We start from the raw sequence: 27,149 nt of genomic DNA, 5'->3' as shown, positions 1-27,149 counted from the left end.
CCTATTCCATCCCAATATATCCCTGTTGAGAAAATGGAGTGAAAATCACACCAGGAGAAAAAGAAGCCTTCATGATCTAGACTGTAGCAGTGTAGGCAATCCCACATTTTGGAGTGAATTTGGATGAGTAGCTGCCTCCACACTTTTCCCAGGGTTAGCAGCAGCAAAAGCGCTCACCTTAGCAAAACAACTAGGTTGTTGGGCTCGTGACGAGATAAACTTAACATCCAGCATTCTAGATGAATTAACGAAAGACGTAGAAAGCGTAAATCATGCGGTATTGCAAAACAGAGCAGCGATTGACTATTTGCTTTTAGCCCATGGGCATGGTTGCGAAGAGATCGAAGGAATGTGTTGTATGAATTTAACAGGTCCAGGAGAGTCAGTGCATAGAAAACTTAAACAACTAAAGGACAAACTACATGCCTTGAAAGAGGTAGATGGCATCGATGGATGGTTGACTTCCTGGGGAATAGATGGTTGGTTGAGAGATCTCATCAAAACGTGCTTAGGGCCTCTTTTGTTGTTAGGCTTTCTTTTGCTTTTTGGACCATGCTTAATGCAATGTGTGACCCAACGCTTGTCAGCTATAGCGCACGCCGTTTTTGAAAAAAGAGGGGGAGATGTTGCAGCCAAAGTGTTAACAGTAAGGAATGTGTATCAGCGAATATAAAAAGAACACTGTCCTTGAGATAAGAAGGTAGGTTGAAGCTGTGAAAAACACACTGTCCCTGGGAAAAAACAAGAAGGATGAAACTATGAAAAACAAGATTCTGAGCAAAACATACTAACTGCAAAAATATTAAAATATTGTAACAAATATAGAAATCTGTATCCAATCACAGTGTGTATCATACTCGTGCTTGTCGCGTGAACAGTAGTGCTAGACCAATTAACTTGCTAAGTACAGCGCATGAAGGCATGTACAGAACCGAGCTATGCTATAAAAAGAGCAGTGTCACAGAATAAAGCGGAAGCCTTTTTACTCATCATATTGATGCGTCTTGCTTCCCCGTCCTCGGCCGCAACACACCAGTCTTTTCAGCAACGCTAAGTTCATTCCAATAGGAGTAGGCCACAGGTCATGATACAATGTATAGTTAGATTTTAGTAATTGATAAGATGTGATAGGAGCTAAATAAGTAAAATCACATCCTGTGATAGTTACAAAATTACAGATACAAAGGTTAGAGTGATCATTCATATTTCTAGTAACATCATCTACCAAAATGGAATTACAGGAAGTTCTCATGCAAACACAGCCATTACCTATATATACAAGTACAGTTTTAGGTTTTTTGTCAGGATGTATCTCAAAATGACAAACATTCTGTTCAACGTCAAGACAGATGTCTTGAGCTCTGATGGTATTGCTTTCACAACTTAATCCTTGTTGCCCTTGCACAACATGTGCTAATGTCAATAGTTTGCCATTTATTCTCACTCTTTCGTGCCCATACTCTATGTTCCAAGGGATATAGTGTAGTTCCATTGTGATTCAATCCTAATGCAATGATTGGATATATTGTGTATACCGAAGCATTGTCTATAGTTAACACAAAGGCTGTGACCATATCATTTTTGGGATCATAAGTAAAATTAACTAACCGCCACCAAGATTGGAATCTTTTTTCAAAATTATTTGCCTTGTCCCATATCACTTTCCGAATCTCATTGGGTAAAGTGTCTTCTTCACCTTCTTTTATAATCATAGCTGTTGTGGATTGGATCCACAGTTGAGCTTGGATGCAGCTGAGAGCTAAAGAGATATTGTTTTGGGCTGCACCAAATGCACCTATAATGGACTGATGGTCTCTTTATGTTCTCCCACTGAGGTAACGTACGTGATAAAAGCCACTGTTCACTTCCCAGAGCCAAAAGGGAAGACCGTAAAGGATGTTCCAATTTGTTTAGGTCACTAGTTATTGTAACTAATTTACTCATTAGGACCTCAGAGTCTATATTATTTAGAACTCCCGTTCCTGTTCCCAAGATACCGGTAACATCCCTCTTCAGTCGTTTTTCGGGGAAGATATTTCGTCTATGTAACCACATTGTCCACCCCATGTAAGAGGTTTTCAGAAATGGTGAACAAGCTGGCTGGATAGTGGAGATGTTACTTTGCATTGACAATTCAACTCGTCTGAGGGATCATGACAGGTTAAACAATAACTGCTGTTGTCCCGTATTCTGAATTACATAAGGTCCAATTTCAAAAAATAGAGTATTTGGCATAGGTGGCGTTGTGCTAGATGGACTTGTTATCATGTTAGGGCTGGGAGTGATTGTTGTCACTGGTTCAATAATGCCCATTTTGAATTTAAATGTGAGTGCCATGTCACCTTTCTGAGTATTCCAGAGGCAGATTATAAAGACAGGCTGGGTTAATGTAAAATTGCTCCAGCATTCTAGTTTTTCATTTTCGAGGGCACAAAGATTCTTTGTGAGCACAGAATTATTGGTTCCTTCTACAGTAATTTGAGTCGCTTTCTCATGGATGGTTCCATTGATCATTCGGCAACCTATTTGGATCCCTTCTCCGATTGTTCCCATCAAGAGGGGAGCCTCACTGTCCTTGTCCCAGCCCCACTCATGTTCTGAGTATATTTGCATTCCATGCATAACCACAGTAGCTAAAATTAAGTTCAAAGATGGTCCCATACTTGCTGTGGACTTAAGGTAGGTGTGAGACCATGGACAACTTAGAGTGGAAGTGTTTACCATTTCAATCATACTTACCAGAACAGTGACAATTAGCACCGGGTCAGTCTTATTGTAGTTGGTCCTGTGCTTCTGCTGTCCATTGTTCCTCAGGCGCTTTCTTCACCCAGGAGTAATGAATCCAAGCAGGTCATTCTCTGATCTTGATCGCTGTGTAGGTTGTCAGCAATATCTGGAACGGTCCATTCCACTTTTCCTCAAGGGGGTGACCTGAAATGGTTTTAACAGAAACCCAATCTCCAGGTTTGAATGTATGCACTGGAGAATCTAATCCCTGTGCCCTGGTGGACATTACTACTTTGTTTACTTCTTCCAATTGTTTTCCTAATGCTATCAGATATTGTTGTAAGCCCATTTCTCCAACTTGGCTGAGATCTTGCCCTTGATACCTAGTTTGAAATGGTTTCCCATATAAGATTTCAAAGGGACTCAATTTTTCCTTAGTTCTTGGTTTAATTCAAAGCCTTAATAAGGCAATTGGAAGGACCTGATCCCATCTCAAGTTGGTTTCTTGACAAATCTTGCTTAATTGTGTTTTTATTAAGTGATTCATTTTCTCCACCTGCCCGCTTGCTTGGGGTCGATAAGGTGTATGCAATTTCCAGTCAATTTCTAAAAATTTACTAACAGATTGTACTACTTGCGATACAAAATGCAGCCCTCTGTCTGAAGAGATTACTTCAGGGACTCCAAACCGAGGGATGATTTCCCTTAGCAAAACTTTAGTCACTTCTCGGGCTTTTTTAGTCCGACAGGGAAATGCTTCAGGCCATCCGGAATAGGTATCTGTTAATACTAACAGATATCTATACTCCCCTTTTCTAGGCAATTCCGAGAAGTCTATTTGCCAGTTTTGACCTGGAACACATCCTTTGCCAATGTTTCCAAACTTTACCTGGTTCTCTACCTTTGAGTTATTCTTTAAACAGGTTTCACATTTACTAACCACATTTTTCACAGTTTGAAATAAATTTTGTGCTATTATTTGCTTAGAGAGAGAATTATATAAAGCTTCTGTTCCCCAATGAGTTTTGCCATGCTCAGTTTTTATCAACATCCATAGTATTCTAAAGGGAACTATTATTCGATTGTCCTCTACTGTTGCCCATCCTGATGGATTAACCTTAGCTTTTAAATCTTTGATAAGCTTTTATCTTTTTCATCATATTCTACCTTTTCAGGTAGTGATAAGGATTTTTCCGGGATCAAACTTAATACCTCACCTTGTTCCGCTGCTTGCCTCGCCTTATGATCAGCCAATTCGTTACCCACCTCCTTGTCAGTGTTACCTTTTTGATGTCCTTTACAACACATGATGGCCACAGCTGTTGGAAGCTGAACTGCTTCTAAAAGTCACAATATCATATCGGCATGTTTAATACCTTTTCCTTGTGTGGTTAAAAGCCCTCGTTCTTTCCAGATCGCTCCATGAGCATGTACTACACCAAAGGCATACCTTGAATCTGTCCATATATTTACTCGCAGTCCTTCAGCAAGCTCCAGCGCTCTCACCAAGGCAATTATTTCTGCCCTCTGTGCCCACGTACCTTTTGGGAGAGATCTTGCTTCTATTACCTGATCAGTTGATGTCACCGCATACCCGGCCATTCGGACTCCATTCTTCACAAAGCCGTTCGCGTCTGTGTACCAGGTATGATTGGCCTCTTCCAGTGGTTCTTCTTTCAGGTCCATAGACCTTCTTTCTGCTCGCATAGACAGTTTCAATTGTCTCTATGCAGTCATGTACGATGGGGTTGGTTTCCTGTTTATCACTCAGGAAAGAGGCAGGGTTAACTATTGTAGATGGTTACCCGGGACATAGAGAAGGCTGAGGTACTTAATGAATTTTTTGCCTCAGTCTTCAATGGTAAAGCCTCTTGTCTTACCACCCAAGCTGTGGAAAGAACTAGCAGGGACTGTGAGGATGAACCACCGCCCACTGTACTTGAAGACCAGGTTCGAGAACATCTGAGGAACTTGAAGGTGCACAAGTCCATGGGACCTGATGAGATCCATCCGCGGGTCCTGAAGGAACTGGCGGATGAAGTTGCCAAGCCACTGGCTATTGTATTCGAGAAGTCGTGGCGGTCTGGCGAGGTCCCCGATGACTGGAAGAGAGGGAACATAACCCCCATTTTTAAAAAGGGGAACAAGGAGGACCCGGGCAACTACAGACCGGTCAGCCTCACCTCTGTGCCTGGCAAGGTCATGGAGCAGATTCTCCTGGGAACCATGCTAAGGCACCTGGAGAGCAAGGAGGTGGTGGGTGACAGCCAACATGGCTTCACCAAAGGCAGATCGTGCCTGACCAACTTGGTGGCCTTTTACGATGGGGTGACAGCATCGGTGGACAAGGGTCGACCAATGGATGTCATCTACCTGGACTTGTGCAAAGCTTTTGACACTGTCCCGCACGACATTCTTCTCTCTAAATTAGAGAGTCATGGGTTTGATGGATGGACCACTCGGTGGATAAGGAATTGGCTCAATGGCCGCACTCAGAGAGTAGTGGTCAACGGCTCGATGTCCAAGTGGAGACCGGTCACGAGTGGCGTCCCTCAGGGGTCCGTGTTGGGCCCGACCCTCTTCAACATCTTTGTCGGTGACGTGGACAGTGGCATGGAGTGCACCCTCAGCAAGTTCGCCGATGACACCAAGCTGTGTGGTGCCGTTGACACGCTGGAAGGGAGGGATGCCATCCAGAGGGACCTTGACAGGCTGGAGAGGTGGGCCCGTACCAACCTCATGAAGTTTAACCAGGCCAAATGCAAGGTCCTACATCTGGGTCGTGGCAATCCCAGGCATAAATACAGACTGGGTGGTGATTGGATCGAGAGCAGCCCTGAGGAGAAGGACTTGGGAGTACTGGTGGACGAGAAGCTCAATATGAGCCGGCAATGTGCTCTTGCGGCCCAGAAGGCCAACCGCGTCCTGGGCTGCATCAAGAGGAGTGTGGCCAGCAGGTCGAGGGAGGTGATTCTCCCCCTCTACTCTGCCCTTGTGAGACCTCACTTGGAGTACTGCGTCCAGTTCTGGAGCCCCCAACATAAGAAGGACATGGACCAGTTGGAGAGGGTCCAGAGGAGGGCCATGAAGATGATAAGAGGGCTGGAGCACCTTTCCTATGAGGACAGGCTGAAAGAGTTGGGGCTGTTCAGCCTGGAGAAGAGGAGGCTCCGGGGTGACCTTATAGCGGTCTTCCAGTACCTCAAGGGGGCCTACAGGAAAGATGGGGAGAGGCTGTTCAGGAGGGCCAGTTATGATAGGACAAGGGGTAATGGTTTTAAAATAGAGGGAGGTAGGTTCAGGTTGGAAATTAGGAAAAAATTTTTTACTATGAGAGTGGTAGAACACTGGAACAGGTTGCCCAGAGAGGTGGTGGATGCTCCATCCCTGGAGACGTTCAAGGCCAGGTTGGACAAGGCCCTGAGCAACCTGATCTAGTTGGAGATATCCCTGTTCCTTGCAGGGGGGTTGGACTAGATGACCTTTGAAGGTCCCTTCCAGCCCTAACCATTCTATGATTCTATGATTCTATGTAATGATTTCCACATTGTCCTGCTCCATCAGGATCGCCTGATATTTTAAGAATCTTGATGGTGATCAAGCGCAAAGCAGGGGCTCTCATCAGTTCTAATTTTAATTCTTTGAAGGCTCTTCTGGCCTCATCAGTCCAGATTAATTGTTTCATTGTCTTTCAGTAGTTCATATAAAGGTTTCACTAACAGTCCATGATTATGAATCCATAAATGACACCAACCTGTCATTCCCAGAAAAGTTCGAAGTTCCTTTACCATAGTTGGTTCTGGATTCTTGCAGATGGTCTCCTTTCTTTCATTTCCGAGCTGTCGTTGTCCTTTGGAAATCAGGTATCCCAAGTAGATCACTTCTCTCTGCAGGATTTGGGCTTTCTGTAATGACACTCAATAACCACTTAATCCAAGGAAGTTCAATAAATTCACAGTCCATTCTTTACACTCTTCTCTTTTCTGTAGCTATCAAAATATCATCCACATATTGTAAAAGAATGCCATTGCCTGGAGGCCTTTCCCAAAGTTCCAATTCCCTTGCTAATTGGTTCCCAAAAATTTTAGGGCTGTTTTTAAATCCTTGAGGTAACACTGTCCAAGCGAGTTGAGTTTTACGTCCCGAAACGGGGTTTTCCCATTCAAAAGCAAATAAATTATGGCTTTCAGGGGCCAAGGTGAAGCAAAAGAATGTATCCTTTAAATCCAGAACTGTGAACCATTCATATGTTTCTTTCAGACTGGTTAACAAAGTGTACGGGTTTGCTACTACTGGATACAGATCCTCCACAATTCTGTTTATTGCTCTTAAATCTTGTACTATTCTGTATTTCCCATCTAGTTTCTTTACTGGTAAAATTGGGGTATTATATTCTGACTCACATTCAATCAGTAACCCAAACTTTTGGAATTTTTCAATTGTTTCTTTTATGCCCTTTCGGTCTTCCAACCTTAAAGGATATTGTTTTATTCTAACTGCACCAGAACCAGGTTTTACTTCCACCTTTATCGGTACAGTGTTCTTTGCTTTACCTGGAATCTCAGAAGCCCATACCCCTGGATACACTTGATCCAAAATTTCTTCAATCTCTGAGGTACCCTCAGTTTGTTTTTCAATTTGGATCATAGCCAAACTTAAGACTTCAATTAATCGATCATCTTTTACTTTGAATTCTACCTTACCCTTTTCAAAAATTATTTGTGCTTCCAATTGCTCTAATAGGTCCCGTCCAAGTAAAGGTTTTGGAGATTCTGGTAAATAAAGGAATTGGTGAATCCCTACTTGTTTTCCAATCTGAAATTTAATTGGCTGTAGAAAAAAAGCCTTTTTCTGCTGGCCAGTGGCTCCTATTACAGTTACAAAATCATAATCTACAGATATTAGTTCTTGATTCAATACAGAATATGAGGCACCCGTATCTATTAAAAATTCTACCTCCTCATTCTGATTCCCTAGCTTTAATTTAACCAGTGGATCCGCCAGGGTAGATTCCCCAGGTCCCCGTCATTTAGCTTCAGCAACCACCTCAGGCTTTAATTTAGGGCATTCCTTTCTCCAATGCCCTCGTTTTCCACAGTAGGCACACTGATTTGATCGTAATGTTGTTTGGAAACTCCCTCGAGATCCCCGGGGAGGCCCTCCTCTGCCTCTGCCTCCAGGGGGTCCTTGGGGTCCTGCACTTTGTTGTTGTAATGCCGAGATTGTCGCTGTGGCTAATGCTCTACTTAATTTTCTCCTTTCATTGCTTTCTCTGTTCCTGTACACCCTCCATGCTTCTTCAATTAATTTTTCTAAATTCTGCACTTCAGGCTCTTTTAGTTTTTGGAGTTTTCTTCTAATATCGTCTGATGACTGGCCCAAAAACAACGATACCAATTGTTGCTGCCCTATTTCAGATGAGGGGTCTAAAGTAGTATATTTATGCATTGCCAATCGTAATCTGTCTAAGAATTCCGTGGGGGTTTCGGTTTGCCCTTGCTTTACAGCATAAAGTGCTGACCAATTTACAGCCTTTGGGATCGCGTTTTCTAGTCCAAATTTTATCCAAATTTGATATTGCTTTCATGTGCACTGGTCTGTATTATCATTCGGATCCCAGTGCGGGTCAATCAGGGGAACACACGGATCGACTCCGCCTGCCAGCCTTCCAGCTGTAGGCTGTAATTTGAGCCTGCACTTGAGTTCAGGCTGTTTTTAGAATTAACTGTTTCTCAGTTTCACTCATTGCATCTAACAGTATATCTATATCTTTCCAGTCTGGGTTTTGATTTTTAACTATGAATTCAAATCTTTTGCTAATTCTTAATGGATCATCTCTATAATTTTTAACCTCTTCCCTCCAGGTGTCCAAATCTCCTATATAAAAAGGGACCTTAATTGTCATCAGTCCTGCCAGCCCCATAGCTTCTCTAAGTGGTGCCTGGAGAATTGGTCCTGTTTTACTACGCGTTCGGGCAGTAATCGGGGTTGATTCCCCCACTGCTGCAGGAGGTGGTGGTGGTGGCGCTGATGCAGGGGGTGATGTTGATGGTGATCCCCCCACTGCTCCCCCTCCTGAGTTACTGTTCCCATTGTTCCCATCAGGAAACCCCATGGCTAATGCAGGAGGTGGTGATATATAATCTTCAATCCTTTCCTCACCTTCATGATCTTTTGTTTTCAAACACCTTTCTCCAATACTACATGCTGAACAACATCGTTTCAGCTTTCCTTGTTCCTTCTTTTTATCTTTCTCTAGTGCCAAAATAAAGGGGTCTTTAGGGGCTAAATTTATACCACATTCCTTTTGCCACTCAGGATGATCTCTTAAAGTGAAAAACATATCAGCATATAACACCTCATCCCATTTTTTAATTTCTTCTGAGAAACAGCATCAATTGCAATAGTGTATTATCATTCAAAGTTCCATTATTTGGCCATTTTTCCCCCTCTTCCAATTTATATAACGGCCACCACTGGTTACAGTATTTAACTAAAGTTTTCTTATTTACATTTCCTCCCGGGGGACCCCCAATATCTTTCCAATGTGCTAAGACACATCCTAACGGACTCTTTTTTAAAGTTTCCCCGCTCTGTTGGTTACCCATTATTTGCTGGATTATTATTATCCCAATCCTGTTGTTACCAAACAAACAACTAGAATTAAAATCACGCCTCCTAGATATAACCAATTATCATTAAAATAACTCGTTCACTCTTATTTTCTATTGCTTCATCTACCTCTGGCTGTTTCCCTCACGGGAGGACAGAACCACGGATCCAGACTCCGCACTCACTTTGTACTAAAAGCACGTCTCAGTCACACACACACAGAACAAAACCAAGTTTTACAACTACAACCACAAAAAAAATCCAACCATACAAACAATTAATACAACTCTTAAAATCACACAAACACACACATAGAATTCAATCATTAATATTTCAGCTTCCAGATGGTTTCCGGTGGGACTGGAACCCACAGTTGTAGTCACTTAAGTGTTTTTAAGGCACCTTTGGTGGGACTGGAACCCACAATTGTAATCGCTCCCATAACCAAAGTATACCTTTGAGGCACTAGCTGCCCGGTATACGCTATCTTGCGTACGGCTTACAGAGAGCTACCTTAATGGACCGGTCCCCAACCCAAAAGAATCAAAAAGAATACCTTTTCTAAGATGGAAGATGGTCCTTGTCTGTTCCTGCAGTGATCCGATTGAGGCGAGGAGTCCCTCTGGGGAAATCCCCGGGGGTGCCCAAGGGAGTCCTGTTCTCAGTGGGTCCTGCAGCCGAACAGAGAGAGTCCCATCTGGGTCGCCAAATCTGATACCTGAAAAGGAAACTGAACTTTTCAAGACTCGTTTTAGAAAGCAGGTATTCTTTATTGCAGCGCTGGGTGCACAGGGGATTTCTCCTCCTAGCATGCACACCGACTTCTGGACAGAAAATTAGTTATACACTACAATCATGCATAATTCATAACATATTTACATATTCCTAAACAACTGGTTAATTTTCTCTCGCTTTTCATGTAAATTACTTTGCATGCTCAGTTTTCCTCCTCTGCCCCTTTCTTTTGGGTCTGGGGTATAATTAGGGTAGGTGGTCCGTGAGTCAGTGGTCACGATCTCCCCCTGCCGGAATTACCTTTTCCCCCAAGTCACTGCACGTTCACAGTTTAGAAAAACATGAGAACAAAGTTTCTGCAGTTTCTGGGATGTTCCCTCCAAGGGCAGACAGGTCTTGATAAAGAGTCTCTGTTTTAATCACTGCTGACAGCTTCAAGGATGGACGTCTTGTTAGTTTCTTTAGGTGTGTGTAAATCACCTACTGCCGACTGAACCCTTCATGAAACTGTTACACAAAACTTTAACCCCTTTATTGTTGGGTAACAGATATAGCAGGGGTAGCAAGGGCAGGAGAGATTATGATGCTGCTTGGAAAGGCAAGGTTTGCTTTTAAACAGGTGAAATGGTTAAATGTGATATGAATAACTTGGCAGTCTCTATGCTCTTCCACCTTTGGCCTAAGGAGCACCACACGACCATTTTATGCAACACGAAAAAGCCAAAGGGCTGTTTCTATGGCTAATGCTGTAGTCTTGATCTATATCTAACACACATCCAAGAAGCAGCAGTTGAGCAAAAATCACTTACAGGTCAGTCTGTGGCTGGATGATCCACAAGGGAAAAAACCATGGTAAATCCTCAGCACTGATGAGGATCCATCAGGATACCAGCATCCATAGGGCAGAGTCTGGCCAGGTCCCTTACATCGCTGTTTATTTGATAGAAGTTTATGCTTAATTGCCTATATCCCTGCCTTTCTGTAGCCACTGCTCAGCCCCTGGGGCTCATCTGCCTGCAGCTCTCTCATTTTGATTATTTATTTGCATTATTCCAGAGCCTAGCAGCTCTGTTCATAATTTCTGCCTCCAATAGCTGACAACCTACTTTTCAGACAAGACACACAGAGACAGAGAGCAAGGCAGAAGCAAGATAATCCCAACCAGTACACCAGCAATAGTTTCATCACATCCATAGCCTGACCATTACTAAGTTTTTCTTTTACAGCCTTTGCAACAAGATAAGAAAAATGCCTGTATTTGGTTTTCATGGCAAGGTTTTGGTAGCAAGGGAGTCTACAGGGGTGGCTTCTGTGAGAAGATGCCAGAAGCTTCCCCTATGTCCAATAGAGTCAATGCCAGTCAACTCCAAGATGTATCCACCGCTGGCCGAGGCTGAGCCAATCAACGACAGTGGTAGCACCTCTGGGATAATATATTTATGAAGGGGGGAAAAACTGCTGTGCAACAGCAGCCAGAAGAGAGGAGTGAGAACATGTGAGAGAAAATTATGCAGACACCAAGGTCAGTGAAGAAGGAGGGGGAGGAGGTGCTCCAGAGCAGAGATTCCCCTGCAGCCCATGGCAAAGACCATGGTGAAGCAGGTTGTCCCCCTGCAGCCCATGGAGGAACTCACGCCAGAGCAGGTGGATGTGCTCTGAAGGAACCTGTGACACTGTGGAGAGAAGAGACCACTCTGGAGCAGGCTCCTGGCAGGACCTGTGACACTGTGGAGATAAGAGTCCATGCTGGAGCAGGTTTACTGACAGGACTTGTGACCCCATGGGGCATCCACACTGGAGCAGTCTGCTCCTGAAGGACTGCACCCCATGGAAAGGGCAAGTGAAAAGGACCCATGCTGGTCAGTGAAGGAGGGGGAGGAGGTGCTCCAGGCACCAGAGCAGAGATTCCCCTGCAGCCCATGGGAAGGATCCACATTGGAGAAGTTCGTGGAGGACTGTCTCACATGGGAGGGACCCCACACTGGAGCAGGGGAAGAGAGTGAGGAGGAAGGAGTGGCAGAGACAACATATGATGAACTGACCGCAACCGCCATTCCCTGTCCCCCTGCGCTGCTCAGGGGGGAGGAGTTAGAGAAGTTGGGAGTGAAGTTGAGCCTGGGAAGAAGAGAGGGGTGAGGGGAATGTGGTTTAAGATTTGGTTTTATTTCTCCTTATCCTCCTCTGATTTGATTGGTAATAAATTAAATTAATTTCCCTGAGTTGAGTCTGTTTTGCCCATAATGGAAATTGGTGAATGATCTCTCCCTGTCCCTATCTTGACCCACAAGCCTTTCACTGTATTTTTCTCCTCCCATCCAGCTGAGGAGGGGGAGTGATAGAGCAGCTTGGTGGGCACCTGGCATCCAGTCAAGGTCAACTCACCATAATGTTGAAGGAAGAGAAACAGGTTTTCATTTGCTTGTGGATAGCACAAAGTAGCATGGAGGTACATAGTTTTTTTTCTTAAGAGTTCCCAGGTGTGATGGTGGAGGAGGACACCAGATTGGCTGCACAGAGCCAGGAGCAAAGTATCCCACTAATGAATGAAAGACATCAGAGAGCGTGGCCTGGAGCTTGCAAGGGGCCAGAAAGGGAAGCCAAGCACCTGTTATGGTTTGAAGTGGGGGGGGAGGTCCGGGTGGCAGAAGCTGCCCATCAGACCGGATTCCCGTCCCCCTCGGGGCTTGAGCCAATCGGCGCCTCTGCGAATTGCCCCATTTACGTCGGACAAAGGAACCGGAAAGGTGTGTGCCTTTGCCCAGGAGCAAGGAGACGGGGAGGGGGGCACGGCCCCGGCTCCCGGCCCCCGGCCGGGCCCGCTCCGTCGAGGATGGCGGCGGCGGAGCCGCTTGGGGAACTCGGGGAGAGCCCCGCTGCCGGGGCGCCCACCGGGCCGAGTTCACCCAGACAGGACTGAAATCTAAGAGAAACGGCCACACAGATAAGAGGTCAGTGAAGATGGAACGGAACAACGTGTGCCGCGGCTGAGTCCCCCTTGCCAGCAGCCCCTTTGCAAACAAGTCCTCGGTGGAGCAAGCAGAGACCCACTCGCAACCAGTGGATGACCCACGTCGGGAAGAGATGCCTAAGCCTGAGACTATTGTGAATCATGGGCACAGGTAGAGACACGTTTACGCGTTTTACGCATTTTACGCATTCAGAGTCTGTACGGAGACGCATTTAAGGTCGGTATGACGACCCATGCCGGAGCACATTTAAAGTTTGTTGATGACCCACGCCAGAGCGAGTGGCTACAGCTCCTTAAAAGCCCAGGACTGGTAAAGCCCGCACTTGGGGCAAATCCGATGGGGTAAGGATTTGCCCCCCAGCGGGTAGGATTCACGCTTTCGCCGTGAGTAGGGGATCCACTGGAGCAAGGGACAATGGTGTAAGGACTCCTTTTCCTTTAAGAGAAGCGGCAGTAACAACTTGGAATGAACTGACCTGCACTCCCCCATTCCCTGCCCCCCTGCGCTGCTGGGGGGAGGAGGTAGAGCCGGAAAGAAGAAGCAAAGGGGGGGGGGGGAGTGGTGTTGTTTTTAAGACCTGGCCTTGTTTTCTCGTTATTCTCTCAAGTAACTGTTTTTGTGTGCTTTTCTCTTTTGTAGGTAGCTGTTAATAAATAGTTTTGCATTAAGAAAAAGCCTCTTTTGCCCGGACCGTGGTTGGTGGGTGCTCCTCTGTTCCTGTCTCGATCCTCAGCTCTTTTATTACGTTTTTCTCTCCTCTCCATTTTACTGGACTGGGAGAGCTGCGTGGGTTTGGTTGCCGGACTCAGCCTAACCCACGACAGCACCTTATCCTTGGCATTCATTTATACTCACAGTGTGCAGGCACACAAGACCAGCTCCTAGCACAATCTACCAATTTATGTATAAAAGTTTCTTTCTGGATCAATTAACTATTATAACTCTCAGGTTTCTTGAATTTGACTCAGTTATTCTGACATTTGACTCCTTCAAATATTACTTCTGTATTTAATCTGTATCGTGCTGCTTTCTAAGCCATTTGATGCTGTAAATTAAAATTAAAGCACTTAAGCTTTTGTTAGTCATAGAAGTACAAAGCTCAGTTTTGTGTTGTATAATTTTATGATGTCAGCATAATCTGATGAAGCAACAATTATCTCCTGTTGGCAGTTTGCCTTGAGACAGATCTGGCAGGAGGACAGTAAATATTAATTATACAGATTTTTTTTTCTTAATAAATCAGTTCTTGCTCTTGTCCCAGTGTTGTTGAACAGAAGCCAATCTTCAAGAGAAAGAACAGAACAAAAAAATCTGGTGCTCTGTCTAAAGAGAAGTTTTCTACAAGGAATCCTTACAGTTCCTCATGCTAATGTACAGTAAATGAGAGTTTTAATTCACAGCCAATCTACCTGTGGATTAATCGCTGTTTGTTCCACCTGCTGGGAGGAACAAATTCATTTTGAAAATATTACAGGCTGTTTTCCACTATGCTTCTCTACAGGCTCACAGAGCTCAGGCTTGCTCTGTTCTAGATTTAATCCCCTCTCTGAGCACAGCTGCACTGCTGGGAGGTGCAGCTTCTGCTGTATGCATACTCTTGTTCCTACTTCTTAATTAGCACTATCTCACTTCTTTAAATTAGTATGATAATTTTTCATAATTACATTTTTCTTTTTGTTAGTTGTTGCCAGCTCTCAGTTACCTTTTCTCTTAGGATTCCTTAAAACAGAAGTCTGAAAGACTGCTACACAACGCTGCCAGATGCCTAGGAATGACAACAGAACACTATTTAAATGACTTTTTTATCCAGAGACCTCATCTAAAACTTTGATATACGTTCATCAGCAGAGAACATTTTCCCATGTTTCACTGAAGGCAATTTGCCCACATAACATTTTATTATCAATTCCTAATTGCCTGCTTTCAAAGAGAAATATAAAAATTAGATGAGGTTTAGATTTTATTTGGATTATTAGACTAAAATTATTAAACTTCCTGATTACAATATAGATAACCTATTAAACCTATATTCAAATGATGTAAAAGCAACTCCTTTTTCCTAAAATACCAAAGCAAAACAATGCAGTATACTGTGAAATAACAATATGAACATGGCAGAATGCACTAGTATGCAATCAATGATGTTTCTGAAGACAGTTCAGTAATGCTTTTTGTATAGGAGAATCCTTTTTGTACACCAAGAACTTTTCCCCTTCTAAGGGCCTGGAACTGCAGGAAGCAATTGCTCCTCCTTGTTTTTATATACTGCAGTAGCGCTGCTAGGCTAACATCGTTGAAAACCAACAGACTGATCTATTGTTATGGGCATTTGTATGTCACATTATAGGCTGGTCAGTGCTGGGGTTAGATCTGAGTAAAAGCTTTTTCATTCCATCCTTGGAAATAACCCTTGAGACAGGGGTTAGGCAGATGCTTGTTTAGCTAAGTCAAAGCATGCTATTTAGTTTTGACAGTCTGCTGTGCAGCTGTTGTGCCATATTAAACAGCAACATATGCTAACAAAGCCCATTTCCATTGCAAAGCCTAAAACTATCTTCTCATTTCCTAGAAAAATATCAAAAAAGCTTTTAAACACTGCTGAAGAAACAAGAAATTAAGCAGCTGTGATCAATGAGGTGGCAATGCAACAGGCTCCCATGGAGCAGCACAACTAAGCAACAACATTTTAAGAGAGGACAAGAAAAAAGGGTAAAGGCAGGGAGGGATTAGCCTTGCTCAACCACCACACAGGCAGCGCACGCAGGTCACTTCCTCAGTGGCAGCTATCCTGATCATTCTCATCTTCTGCACAACCACAAGAGATTAACACTTCAGCCCAAGGGCATTGCACCAGCCAGGCAAAAAAAACCTGCCTTTATTGCTCATATTTCCAAATGTATCAATATGCTACCCAAATAATAATTTCATGCTTAAAATGCTTGTACAAATTTTCTATGCTAGCTTCACCCAAGGAGGCTTTCACATATGCAAACTTTCTCTGACAAACCCCTACCCAGCAGGAATACCATCAAGTCACCATTCATGTACTTTTGACTGCTTCATCCACCGACAGACAATCAAAGCAACAGCCTCCTACTCAGCAGCTGTATAACAGATGCCTTCAGCCCTGTGAAATGATTCAGATGCTGTAATGCTACTGGCACAAAGTAGCAGTGGACCCAATAAAATTAAAAAATGAGAAAAAAGTTGCTAGCCCCAAATGCCTAGCTGAAAATACTGGCAGGCATACTTCTCATAGGAACAGTTTCAGTAATGTGACCTTTCAGTTACCTGAAACTTTACCCTGTTTATCCAACCATTTACCAATGGTTTATCCAACCATTTACCCTGCACTGTCATTATTTATCTGAATTTTAAGGGAAGTTCTTCTATTCCCCGGTACAGCTCAAAAATGGACTGATCTATTCCCTAACATGTAAGAAATGCTTTATCTACCATACCGTTCAGTTCTTGAGGCCACTGGTCCCTTTACAGGTACATCTGGTTTGATAGGGATTGGACTACATAACCTTTAAAGGTCCCTTCCAACCCAAACCGTTCTATGATTCTATGATAATAAAATATAAAAGTGCCTTTGCACATATTTTCTCATAAATGCATGGTCTCCAGAACAGCTTTCTAAGATACAAGAATCTACTTCCTGCCAATCTTGATGTTCAAATAGATATTTTGAGATGGTATCAGAGTTGTAAGTAAGGTTATCTTTTCAATAGACCCAAGTCTGACATGCCAAACATCTACTTACGCTGCTAATCAATCTCTCCCATACAAATACACTTCCAACAGAAAAGAAGCAATATCTCTTGAAAATCAGGTTTCATGGATTATTTCTGAAGTATGGGGTAAGTAAGCAAGGAGACAAAAACCTTCTTATTATTACTTGTTGCACTGGTGCTGGCAAATCCTGTAAACCAGGAGTGACTACAGCAAAACCTGTAATTTTTATCTAAAGCATAAATCCAATAATTTTTATCTAAATCAGATAACACAGATAATTAATCTGTTAATTGTATGCTATCATCTGAACACAAGCATCTTGAGTCAACTTAGGGATCTAATTCTGCCCCAGAAGCACAAATCTTACATTGCAGGTGATGCAAAATAAGCAATACACTTTTATACTGAAATTACATGAAATAGAAGATGGTGAAAGTCACTGTGCTGGTGCTTTAGTAGCTAGTGTCAGCCAATCCCTGGCCCATAGCACTGGTTCTGGAGGATTGCAACAGGCACCAAGTTCAGGTTTTGCCTACTTCCTCATGTGTGTTTAAAATAAGATTTATTTAGGCCTCAACTATGGAAATGAAACTAACTAGTTTCATAAAGATTTGAACACCTACCGTTACACCTTCTGTCTAGGTACGGCCACTGCAGATGTGTTTGGCTGCCTCAGTAGAGGTGAGGAGGGGGAAGCCAGATTCTCATTGGACATCTCTGTTGCTGTATGTCGCTGTTGAGACGGACACGACATACACAGGTTCAAGCAGTATTGATTTATTATATAATTAATTAATCCCCCCTTGCAAGTTCCAGCATGCCTTTATACTAATTCTAGCAGTGCACGCGACATAAGCAATTAGGTGGTTGGTTAACTACAGCTGTTCACGCGCCTTAGCCTAATACATGATTGGTGATCACGCACTCTACATAACTTAAGCCAAATTCATTACATCACACAATTAGTGCAAAAACACAGTCCAGTCTCTTATCATACAGTTCCTCTTTATCTTACGGCTCCCTGGCTCCCCCAGGCACCTGCAAGTTGTTTTCCACTTCTGTTCAGGGAGTTTTCAGATCTGCAGGGGTACACAGCAATTTCTCCAAGGCCAGTTTCTTCATCTTCTGTCCTGGGATCCGCGGACCAGCCGTAGTTCCCACACATCTCCACCTGGACATCGAGCCGTTGACCACTACTCTCTGAGTGCGGCCATTGAGCCAATTCCTTATCCACCGAGTGGTCCATCCATCAAACCCATGCCTCTCTAGTTTAGAGAGAGGAATGTCATGCGGGACAGTGTCAAAAGCTTTGCACAAGTCCAGGTAGATGATATCCGTTGGTCGACCCTTGTCCACCGATGCTGTCACCCCATCATAAAAGGCCACCAAGTTGGTCAGGCACGATCTGCCTTTGGTGAAGCCATGTTGGCTGTCACCCACCACCTCCTTGCCCTCCATGTGCCTTAGCATGGTTCCCAGGAGAATCTGCTCCATGACCTTGCCAGACACAGAGGTGAGGCTAACCGGCCTGTAGTTGCCCGGGTCCTCCTTGTTCCCCTTTTTAAAGATGGGGGTTATGTTCCCTCTCTTCCAGTCATCGGGGACCTCACCAGACCGCCACGACTTCTCAAATACAATGGCCAGTGGCTTGGCAACTTCATCCGCCAGTTCCTTCAGGACCCGCGGATGGATCTCATCAGGTCCCATGGACTTGTGCACCTTCAAGTTCCTCTGATGTTCTCGAACCTGCTCTTCAAGTACAGTGGGCGGTGGTTCATCCTCACAGTCCCTGCTAGTTCTTTCCACAGCTTGGGTGGTAAGACAAGAGGCTTTATCAGTGAAGACTGAGGCAAAAAAGTCATTGAGTAACTCAGCCTTCTCTGTGTCCCGGGTAACCAGAGCACCAGTATCCTTCTGGAGGGGGCCTACATTCTCCTTGGACTTCCTTTTGTCCCCTACATACCTATAGAAGCATTTCTTATTGCTTTTTATATCCCTTGCCAAATTCATTTCCTTCAGGGCTTTAGCCTTCCTCACCTGATCCCTGGTCACTCGTACAGCTTCTCTGTATTCCTCCCAGGCTATCTGTCTCTGCTTCCACCCTCTATAGGCTAACCTCTTCATTTTCAGTTGGTCCAGGAGCTCCTTGCTCATCCACGCGGGCTTCCTGGTCTTTTTGCCCGACTTGTTCTTCATCGGGATGCACCTCTGCTGAGCTTGGAGGAGGTGCTCCTTGAACGTGGACCAACTTTCCTGGGCCCCTCGTCCCTCCAGGGCCGCCTCCCATGGCACTTTGCCCATCAGGTCCTTGAAGAGGCCGAAGTCCGCCTTCTTGAAGTCTAGGGTACAGATGTCACGTTTTGAGGTCAAAACGACCAGTCTATCAGCTCCCAAGTCAGGCGAGACCCTTGGGCCCGACTCCCCCTGCCCTCTCTTGGCAGCTCAGTAGGTCGGAGGGTGATTCGCCCACTTATTAGGGATCGTCACTAGTAGTACTATGGGCCAACTCCTTATAATAATTCAAAAGTTTCCGGAAACATGCATATATATATTTTATTTGTGACAGAATACAGGTTCGAGGATAGCCGGTGATAGCGACTGACTACAAAAACAACTTTAATTGAAATACTGCAGTGATAATATAAAACGATTACTGATCAGTGATAATATTAAATAGCTAGCAAGATGTTAGTAAGTAATTAAGTAAGTGCACATAACCCAGAGTTCTTACCCAATAGGCGTCCCTATGGGGGGGAGAAGAGAGGTTCAGCCCGTCGACTGATCCCAGACGTTCCGGTGGGGGGGGCTTCTCCCTAACATCCCCTTTGTTTGCTGCCATTTTATACCTTTTTCGTATCTTTTAGGTGGAGCTCGAGTGACTCTAGTCATACATAACTTTTATTAGGATTGGTGTAAATTGGGATTGGTGTAAATTGCTCGTTTGAGGGGTGGTCACAGCTCAGAGGCGAGTGGGGGTGTGATTTAGTAGCCGAAGGACACAATTTCGCCATCACTGCTGAGACAGCGGTTGTGATTCACTTTCCTTGATGGCATTTTTATGGTTATCTTTACCAGGCGCCTCTCATCCCTGATAACAGGGATGAGCCGTGATACCTCCGTACCACTCTACTCCCCATTTCAAGGGTATTGCGTGGGCCTTGTTTGTTGTTTCTTGTCCCCGATAACAGGGATGAGCCATGATACCTTCGTATCACTCTCCTCCCCATCTCAAGGATATTGAGGCCTTGTTCGTTCCTGAGAGCAGCAGCTGTGCTTCATGTCAGAGCTGCTCTAATATTAGTTTGAATTCTAGGGAACAATGTTCTCCCATTCCCCATCGATTTCAGTCATTTTCCCACAACAGAGCTTGCTGAATAGTTTCCTTGCTGCCCCATGGATCTTGAACTCCACCGTGTCGTGGTCACTGCAGCCAAGGCTGTCCTTAAGTTTCACATCGCCCACCAGTCCCTCCCCGTTGGTGAGCACAAGGTCAAGCATGGCACCCCTCCTTATCGGCTCCTCTATCACCTGCAGGAAGAAGTTGTTGTCCACGCATTCCAGGAACCTCCTGGACTGCCTGTGCCCTGCCGTATTGTCTCTCCAACAGATGTCAGGGTGGTTGAAGTCCCCCATGAGGACCAGGGCTTGTGACCATGAGGCTGCTCCTATCTGGCTATAAAGCGCCTATTCATACAGCACATTCCTTTGACAAGGTAAACTTTCCACCACAGGCTGGACACAACGAGCAGGAACCCACCGGGGGCCACCATCTGTCAAGACACAAGCATACCCTCGTCCCCAGGTTATCAGATCACAGGGATCAGACCACTGACCTGTCTGTAGATCCCGAACCCTAACCTTGACTCCTGGGGACATCCCACAGGTGGTGGCTAATGAGCCAAAATGACATATTATCGGGGGTTCCTGAGAATCATCAGAAACCTGTAAAAAATTCAAGACATACATAGCTTTGTTCAATCGAGCCTCTGGAGGATCCCCTGCCATTCCCCCTTTTTGTTTTTGCAGAAGCTGTTTTAATGTGCCATGAGCACGTTTGACAATACCTTGTCCAGTGGGAGAATGAGGGATACCAGTAACATGAGTCACACCCCACAACCGTAAAAATGAATTAACTTTTTCAGACAAATAGGCTGGACCATTATCCATTTTTATCTGATGCGGGACTCCAGCAGTAGAAAAAGCCCATTGTCAATGGCGAATGGCATCTTTGGCCGTTTCTCCCGTGGGAGCAGTAGCAATGATGACCAAGGAAAACATGTCAATAGATACATGAACAAACCTTAATCTGCCAAATTCAGCAATATGAGTAACATCTGTTTGCCAGATCTGGAGGGCCCGCAACCCTCGAGGGTTGGTCCCATAGTAGCGAGGGACATGTTGGCCTTGACAGTCAGGGCATGCAGCAACAATAGCACAAGCCTCAGCATTTGACAAGTAAAATTGTTGTCTCAGGGCATGATAGCCCTGATGAAAAAAATTGATGAGAAGCAATAGCTTGTTGTTTAATATTTGGAGTAGGTCCCATTGCTACACCTGATACTAGTGCATCTGCTCTTGCATTTCCTTCCACCAAAAGAGAGGAAGGGTCATATGACTCTTAATATGTAATACATAATAAGAATCATAGAATGGTTTGGGTTGGAAGGAACCTCAAAGATCATCTAGTTACAACTCCCCTGCCATGGGCAGGGACACCCTTCACTATACCAGGTTGCTCAAAGCCTCATCCAACTTGGCTTTAAACACTTCCAGGGATGGGGCAGCCACAACTTCTCTGGGCAACCTGTTCCAGCACCTCACCACCCTCAGAGTGCAAAATTTCTTCCTTATATCTAATCTAAATCTCCCCTCTTTCAGTTTAAAGCCATTACCCCTTGTCTTATCACTACATGCCCTTGTAAAAAGTCCCTTTCCAGCTTTCCTGTAGGCCCCCTTTAAGTACTGAAAGGCTGCAAGGAGAACATCACTTTTGAATTTCCATCCATTGTCACTCACCAGCCTGGGCTGCAGCTCCAACAATACCATTGCATCTTCCACAGACAGGAGGAAATGGCCCACCTTTTGTAGGCAGGGTCTGTACCTTAGTTAATTATATTCAATTCAAGCCAGCTGGGTAATAATAATAGGATGCCATAATTCCCCCTTTTTGTTTTACAGTTTTTTGTTTTCAAAGGTTTTTTCAAGAAGGCTTTACAGTGAGCAGAGACCCAGTCCATTCATTCCAACTCCAGCACACTTCCCTCCTGTGAATATCACATCAGGGCTTGCAGCTTTACCTTCTGTCCTAGTTTTAGCTGGGACAGAGGGGTTTTTTTTTAACAGCTAGAAAAGCTCCATGTTTTGGTTTTACTCAGAGGCTCACTCTGAGAAGAACACTGATAACAAGCTGCCAAGGACTTTTCAGTGTGCCGGAGTGCAGAAGCACGGCGGGATAAGGGGGGAGCATAGATGGGACAAGGGGGACACGATTCCCCTTGTGATTTGTGTGGAACTTAAGACTGAGGGCCAAACTGGCCAATTAGTATTCCATATCATGCAGCGTCATGCCCAGTATAAAAGCGAGGGTCAGACGGGAAGAAGGGCTTTTGCGCTTTGGCTTTTGCGCTTTGGCTTTTGCCGCTTTTGCTCTTGCTGTGTTTTTCGCTCTATTGCTTTTCTTTTTTTTCTTTCCTCTCTCTCTCCCAGTACTCCCACTCTTGGAGTACTATCTCTCCCTCTCTGCCCCTCTCTATTTCGGGGCCTCGCGTTCGTCCGGGATTGCAGTTTCAGGACGAGACGGGCTTCGCATACGAGGGGGTGGTGAGCACCTACATTGTATTAAATCATCTGTATTAAATCACTCTTATCTCAACCCACGGGTTTCACGTTTATCCTTTAATTCTCTCCCTCATTCCTGGGGGGGGGGGGAGGGGGAGTGACCGGCTGTGTGTGGGGGGGGTGGTTCAACCTAACCCACGACACCTTCTTTACCAAAGGACTCTCACTCCAGCCCTGGCTCCAGCTCTTTTGGCTCTCAGCTCAGGCCCCAGCAAGGGAGTCATGGTCCTCAGGGCCTCTCATGTTCATATCACATCAGGGTCACCAAGTGTTGCTCACCAGCCTGGGCTGCAGCTTCAAGGATGCCATTGCATCTTCCACAGCCAAGAGGAAATGGCCCGCCTTTTGTAGGCAGGGTCTGTACCTTAGTTAATTAGTTAATTATATTCAATTCAAGCCAGATGGGTAATAATAATTGGATGCCATAATTCCCCCTTTTTGTTTTACAGTTTTTGGTTTTCAAAGGTTTTTTCAAGAAGGATTTACAGTGAGCAGAGACCCAGTCCATTCATTCCAACTCCAGCACGCTTCCCTCCTGTGAATATCACGTCAGGGCTTGCGGCTTTACCTTCTTTACTGAAGGACTCTCGTTCCGGCTCTGGCTCCGGCTTTGGCTCCGGCTCTTTTGGCTCTGGCTCTCGGCGAGGGCTCTGGCTCCGGCGAGGGAGTCAGGGTCCTCAGGGTCTCTCGGATGTATCACGTCAGGGTCGCCAGTTGTTGCCACTCACTCCATCATGAGGACCAGTCGCACTCCACGTCCTCTCTGTCCTCCATGGCCCGCAGCGAGTGAGTGACTGAGGGGAACAGCGGTGGTGGCAGCGAGTGGCTGGTTCTCCAGCGGGGCAGGGGCGTGGAGAGCGACTGCCAGGCGGCGTTCACCGAAGCTTGGCGGTGGGTGGAGACAGTTACTGGGAAAAACTTTGGAACAAAAGACTTTTGAGCGGCTCTAGAAAATGGAGTCCTATTGTGCGATTTGATCAACAAGATCAAACCTGGCATCGTTAAGAAGATCAATCGTCTGTCAACTCCAATAGCTGGCTTGGATAATATAAATGTTTTTCTGAAAGCATGCGAAAATATTGGACTGAAAGAAGCTCAGCTTTTTCACCCAGGAGATCTTCAGGATTTGTCCAATCAAGTTACAGTCAAACCAGAGGAGACCAACAGAAGAGTGAAAAATGTTTTGATTACATTATACTGGCTTGGGAGAAAAGCTCAAAGTAACCCTCATTATAATGGTCCGTACCTCAATCTTAAAGCATTTGAGAAGTTATTAGGGCAAGCATTGACTAAGGCACTTGAAGAGTCTGGCCACCTGAGCAGAAGTGGCGGGGATAGTGGCTATGGTGATATTTGGTACATTGACCGGGGAGAGCCCTTTTCATCTTCAACTAGCCATAAAAGAGACGATTCCTTTGATAGCTTGGACTCTCTTGGTTCAAGATCCTCCACAAGCTTTTCATCAGATATAACCTTGAAAGGTGGCAGTTAAGGTTGCGACAGTGACACAGACTCGGAACTGCCTTTCAAAATGCATGACTCCCATAAAGATGACAGGGCTTACCGTAGGATCTCTGTGATTGAACCGAAACCTACCGCTGACTTCAATCGCTTCTTACCCAACAAAAACAAGCAGACATCCTATGTGCCAGCACCCTTAAGGAAGAAGAGGACAGAGAAGAATGAGGACAACAGGAGGAGCTGGGCAAGTCCAGTCTTCACCGAGTCAGATGGAACATTTTCAAGGAGTAAATCCTTGAACGATGTCAGCGCAGAGGAGCTGCAGTCATTGCGCAAAATCCGTTACGAAGAGCTACAAAGGATAAAAGAACAGTTACAAGAACAGGATCTAAAGTGGCAAGAGGATCTAGCAAAATGGAAGAACTGTAGAAAAAGCTTCACTTCTGAACTGCAAAAGAAAAAGGAAGAGAGAGAAGAAATAGAAAGGAGAGCCTCTGAAAGGAGTACCAAGCCAGCTGGGTAATCATAATAAGATGCCATAGTCCATAATAGTTTTAAAATTCCAAAAAGTTTTTTCTGAATAACATGGCCAAGGATGGCCTTGTCTAACCGTTGCACTAACCCAGTCACATAAGCCGAATCAGTAACAATGTTAACAGGACAAGAAAATTGCTGAAATACCATAGTCATGGCCCTCAACTCAACAATCTGAGGAGAGCCTTCTTGGTATTCCACTCTCTTCTGCCATTGACGTCCATCGTACCAGGCAATGGCAGCCTTCCCTGTTTTTCCTGAACCGTCAGTGAACACCGTGGGACCAAGCACAGGGTCAGATTGGCTTGATTGTTTTTGTGCAAATCGAATCTGGCCACCCATTTTTATTAATGGCTGTGAGGGCAGGTGATAACTAATTTGACCTGTACAATTTGTCATTGCTGCTTGAAGTGCTGAACTGTTGGCAAGGCACCATTCAAAAATATTCGCTTTGTACCAGTATCACAATGTTCTTAGGATCTCTTGCCAACAATTCCACACAACGAGCTCTAGTTTTTATAATAATTTGAGCTAAAATGTAGCAGGATCCCTACTGTGGACGGACCCGAGTCATGACTGTACACCAATATGATTAGAAATCATGCTCGTTTATTACAAACAACACACAGGTTATATAGCAGAATATGGCGTGACACGACTACATTCTACAATTGGCTTGCTTAACGTAAACACACTCTCGTGGGTTATAGTGATAGGGCAGAACTAGCAGGCCACAGGTAATAAGCTCATCTCTTTAGTCTCCTCATTGCGGTCATCGGAGAGGCATCCAGGAGGCGTGCATCTTGGCAAGCAATCAATCTACATTTCCTTTTAAGGCCAGTGAGTTAACTTGAAGGACAAAAGTAATCTAGTTGGTAACCTTGCGCTCTGGGGCCCAAACAGGGATTGTCCATACCCGAGGGAATATTATGGCCAGTCTCGGAGAGGAACTCCTCCACACTTCCCCCTTTCTGTTTTTGGACAATCCATAGTCCTGGCATTGCTTTAAGGAGGACCCGAGAGGCGCACTTCAGGACACACCCTGCTAAGAGAATCATAAGCAGCAATGCAACTAATATCGTTATGCCTTGTATGATTAATCCTTTTATCCAACCTGGTATGTTCCAACTACCAAACCAGTTTGAGAACCGGTCATCTTGTGTCGTGATACGATGCATGTTACTTTGAAGGTTTGCAAGTTGCTTATGAATGCTTTGAGAGTGGTCAGATAGGTCCATACAGCACATGCCTTCAAAGTCAGTACAACCATGGCCTTGAGCTAACAATAAAAAATCAATAGCAGCGCAATTTTGCAATACAGCATGCCGGATATCATCTACATCAAGCAATAGAGAAGTGAGAATACTAGAGGTAAGATTAAATTGTTTCAATGCCCAACAAGCAAGCTTAGCTAACTGATTATTAGCATTGCCATCAGAGGCTCCTGGAAGGAAGACAGATAGTGCTGCTATTTCAGCTGGACTCAGCAGCTGCACGTTGTCATTACAAGTGCTGTCAAATTCTCTCAGGCTCCTCTTACCCCGGCTTGTTCGGGTTGTTCGTTCAGTTAGAAAATCATGAATGCTAGGGGCAAAGAGAGTTAGGCGACCCAAATAGCAAGGACCACCGATAGCTCCTTGTGGAATTCCGGGCCAGGCACAATCTCCACAGATTAGAAAAATTCCAGGGGGCAGGAGCGTATCGTGTGCAAATACTTTCCCAATGAGTGCTCCAGTTTTTACATCTCCCCACATCGATGTGCCGGACACATTGAAACACGGTTTGTCTTGGAAGAAAAAACTGCGTCCTAATTTAGCCTGATAGGCTTGCTTCAGCGTTTGGAACCAAACCACTCCAGAGCCATTTACAAGTTGCATAGGAGGGCGAATGATTTTACATATGGCGTCGTGACTCATCAACTGGTTCCATAAACCAGAAACATTTTTCCACGTTCCTGGTAACAGGCTACCTAAGAGATCAAGTTCTTGCAGTCCTGTGGGGGTGGTCACATTGAGTGCTCTAATCAAGGCGGCTTGGACTTCCGATCCTACATCGAAAGGCCAATCCCACCCACTGCAGGTCCGTCTCATGCCACTGGGTTGTTGGTATGAGAGGGCAGAGGTATTGACAAATCTTTTGAACTCTGTTATGTCAGTGCTATTATTTGGCCAAAGGTATTGGCACACCAATAAGGCACATGCAAAATGGGTCAGAGGCACTTTGCATAGATAAACAGAACTGCGAGACGTTTGTTTTGTTAGCCCGAGTGACCCAACTTATTCAGTGTAGTTAACGCCTGTGTCACTCCAACTCCTGGTGCAAATATTGAAGCTGCAATGATTTTAGCTGGATCCCCAAATTCTGCTCTGGAATCGCACTAGCTATCATAAGCATGCGTGCTTTGCCTATTCCGGGTGTGTCTATGACTTAGGATCATGGTGGTATGAGGTAAATACATTCCTAAAGTCCCTATAGTACATAGATCTCCCCTTATATGCGAAGGAATACCCTACTAAGCTCTACTATAGCCTTGCA

At 44.8% G+C, this 27,149-nt stretch overlaps 3 protein-coding genes and 1 pseudogene across 3 annotated transcripts in view; 1 reads left to right on the top strand and 3 right to left on the bottom strand.

Annotated features, from left to right (window-relative positions):
• LOC104375215 (LHFPL tetraspan subfamily member 2) overlaps positions 1–27,149 on the bottom strand; it is a 51,155-nt gene that overhangs the window by 12,631 nt on the left and 11,375 nt on the right. The window lies entirely within an intron of this gene.
• The window catches only part of LOC147526270 (uncharacterized), a 29,471-nt gene continuing 3,304 nt past the window's right edge, over positions 983–27,149 (bottom strand). The window contains 2 exon segments of the mRNA XM_086630281.1: positions 983–1,406; positions 1,408–1,795. Of these exon segments, the coding sequence (XP_086486407.1) occupies positions 983–1,406; positions 1,408–1,795 (812 nt within the window).
• Positions 20,994–24,603, top strand: LOC147526272 (LIM domain only protein 7 pseudogene; annotated as a pseudogene).
• Positions 25,051–26,368, bottom strand: LOC147526271 (uncharacterized). The gene is made up of 2 exons (XM_086630282.1): positions 25,644–26,368; positions 25,051–25,123 (listed from the first exon to the last, which is right to left on the bottom strand). Exons 1-2 carry the CDS (start codon positions 26,366–26,368, stop codon positions 25,051–25,053), a joined length of 798 nt encoding a protein of 265 aa, XP_086486408.1.

The sequence above is a fragment of the Tauraco erythrolophus genome, chromosome W (genome assembly GCF_009769465.1).
Source record: "Tauraco erythrolophus isolate bTauEry1 chromosome W, bTauEry1.pri, whole genome shotgun sequence".
NCBI lineage: Eukaryota > Metazoa > Chordata > Aves > Musophagiformes > Musophagidae > Tauraco > Tauraco erythrolophus.
This window is presented reverse-complemented; position numbering and strand designations above follow the sequence as displayed.

What these genes read in the sequence shown, in the direction of transcription:
- LOC147526271 (XM_086630282.1), bottom strand. Translation starts at nt 26,368, where the DNA reads ATGTGGGGAGATGTAAAAACTGGAGCACTCATTGGGAAAGTATTTGCA. An exon ending in TTAGCAGGGTGTGTCCTGAA is followed by an intron (nt 25,124 to 25,643) that starts GTGCGCCTCTCG and finishes TATAAAAACTAG; the next exon opens with AGCTCGTTGTGTGGAATTGT.